Here is a 1,704-nt window from a genome sequence, read left to right as displayed (position 1 = left end):
TTGGATTCATGTCAATTTGTGTTTTCAGATATTTAATCACTTGAACCGTCAATACTTAATAAACTTGAGCTTTCACTCTATACTTAGTCTGCTCTTTTTTCCCTTCTACATCAAAGCTCTTTGCCGAAAATAGCCGATCTACAAGCTCACGACGCCTCGCGCTGCGAGGCGTTGTGAGCTTGTAGATCTGCTATTTTTGGCTTAAGTTCTCAGAATATGGACGTTTGGTTTCAACTGGTTAATATAAAAAAGGAGAAGAAAGTTTCTATCATAAAAGATTTGAAGGACCCCTTGTAGTAACTCTGGGGACCCCCTAGGGGTCCCGGACCCCCTGTTGAAGACCCCTGTATTAGAGAGTCTTGCCAATGCGGGGTCAGAAACAGCGCCGGTGACGTGGTTCGTGTATACCTCGAAATATCACTATTTCACCATAGACTCCAATGAATTCCGTAAACTTCCGGTTGAGTGCATTGTCACTATTCGCCAATAGATGTGTATGCAGAAGACCTGGCCCCATGAAGTGAATGTAGATGACGTGACTCTCCTTGAATGGCTCTGAGTTTAGCAAACAACACTGTAGAGCTCAAGACACCTAGATAGGAGAGTGTGGAATGCCGTTACCATTCAGGAATCCCGATTTGGCGTTGCCTAGACCGCACTCTCGCATTGCATGACATATCTATGACGAAAGACTCTATATTTGGGCAAAGTTAAGACTGATCAGACGTTGACTTAAATATTTTACATTTAAAAGTCACAAACATTTCAAAAGGTATAAAATATTGAGAAGGCCTCCATGGTGATGAACCCTGTGATCTCCAAGCTCGCCGGCAAGCTGGTGGTGCTGGCCAGCTCTTCTCCCAGGAGACTGGAGATTCTCACTAATGTGGGATTACGGTTTGAAGTGGTACCGTCCTGGTTCAAAGAGACCCTCGACAAGAGCCTTTTCAAAGAACCACATGAGTATGCTGTTGAGATGGCAAAGCAGAAAGCTCTGGAGGTGGCCAAGAGAATGCCTTCTAAACATCTGAAAACTCCAGACATGGTGATTGGAGCAGACACCATTGTGACTGTAGATGGCTTGATTCTGGAAAAGCCGGTGGATAAGCACGACGCCTACCGGATGCTTTCAAGGTTGAGTGGTAAAGAGCATAGTGTTTTCACTGGGGTAGCCATTATCCTATGCCACGAAAAGGAGAATGAAGAGCTTGATTTCCAGATGATTGACTTCTATGAAGAAACAAAGGTGAAGTTTGCTGATCTCTCAGAAGATATGCTGTGGAAATACATTAACAGTGGTGAACCCATGGATAAGGCTGGTGGCTATGGTATCCAGGCCCTCGGTGGAATGTTGGTTGAATACGTCCGCGGAGACTTTCTCAACGTTGTGGGTTTCCCCCTCGACCGCTTCTGCAAGCAACTAGACATGATCTACAACCAACCCCCATCCTCCGTGGATCTGGAGTGTGCTTCTGTCTGCCTGAGTGACAACAGCACTCAAACCCACACCGACACTCACTAGACCCCCAGCCAACCGGGAGGCGAACCCCAGCCCCCCACAGTGACTCAGCAGACAAGGCAAGCAACCCGCAACGCCAAGAGAGCTAGCCCGCTTGGCATAGCAAGTTATGGCCCGATCTCTTGCAGGGTCGTTACACTATATTGTCACCGTCGGGCAAAACCTTGTATACTTACTTTTTAATA

The 1,704-nt window shown here is 46.5% G+C and overlaps 1 protein-coding gene across 1 annotated transcript; it reads left to right on the top strand.

Annotated features, from left to right (window-relative positions):
* Positions 1 to 793: 793 nt before the first annotated feature.
* LOC308290666 (putative bifunctional dTTP/UTP pyrophosphatase/methyltransferase protein) lies at positions 794 to 1,522 on the top strand (the record flags this gene model as incomplete). Its single annotated transcript, XM_080732578.1, has 1 exon — positions 794 to 1,522. The coding sequence occupies exon 1, from the start codon at positions 797 to 799 to the stop codon at positions 1,520 to 1,522; it is 726 nt and encodes a 241-aa protein (XP_080588704.1). The 5' UTR covers positions 794 to 796.
* Positions 1,523 to 1,704: the final 182 nt, after the last annotated feature.

The sequence above is a fragment of the Nannobrachium achirus genome (genome assembly GCF_963921795.1).
Source record: "Nannobrachium achirus genome assembly, chromosome: 9".
Classification (NCBI taxonomy): Eukaryota; Metazoa; Chordata; class Actinopteri; order Myctophiformes; family Myctophidae; genus Nannobrachium; species Nannobrachium achirus.
This window is presented reverse-complemented; position numbering and strand designations above follow the sequence as displayed.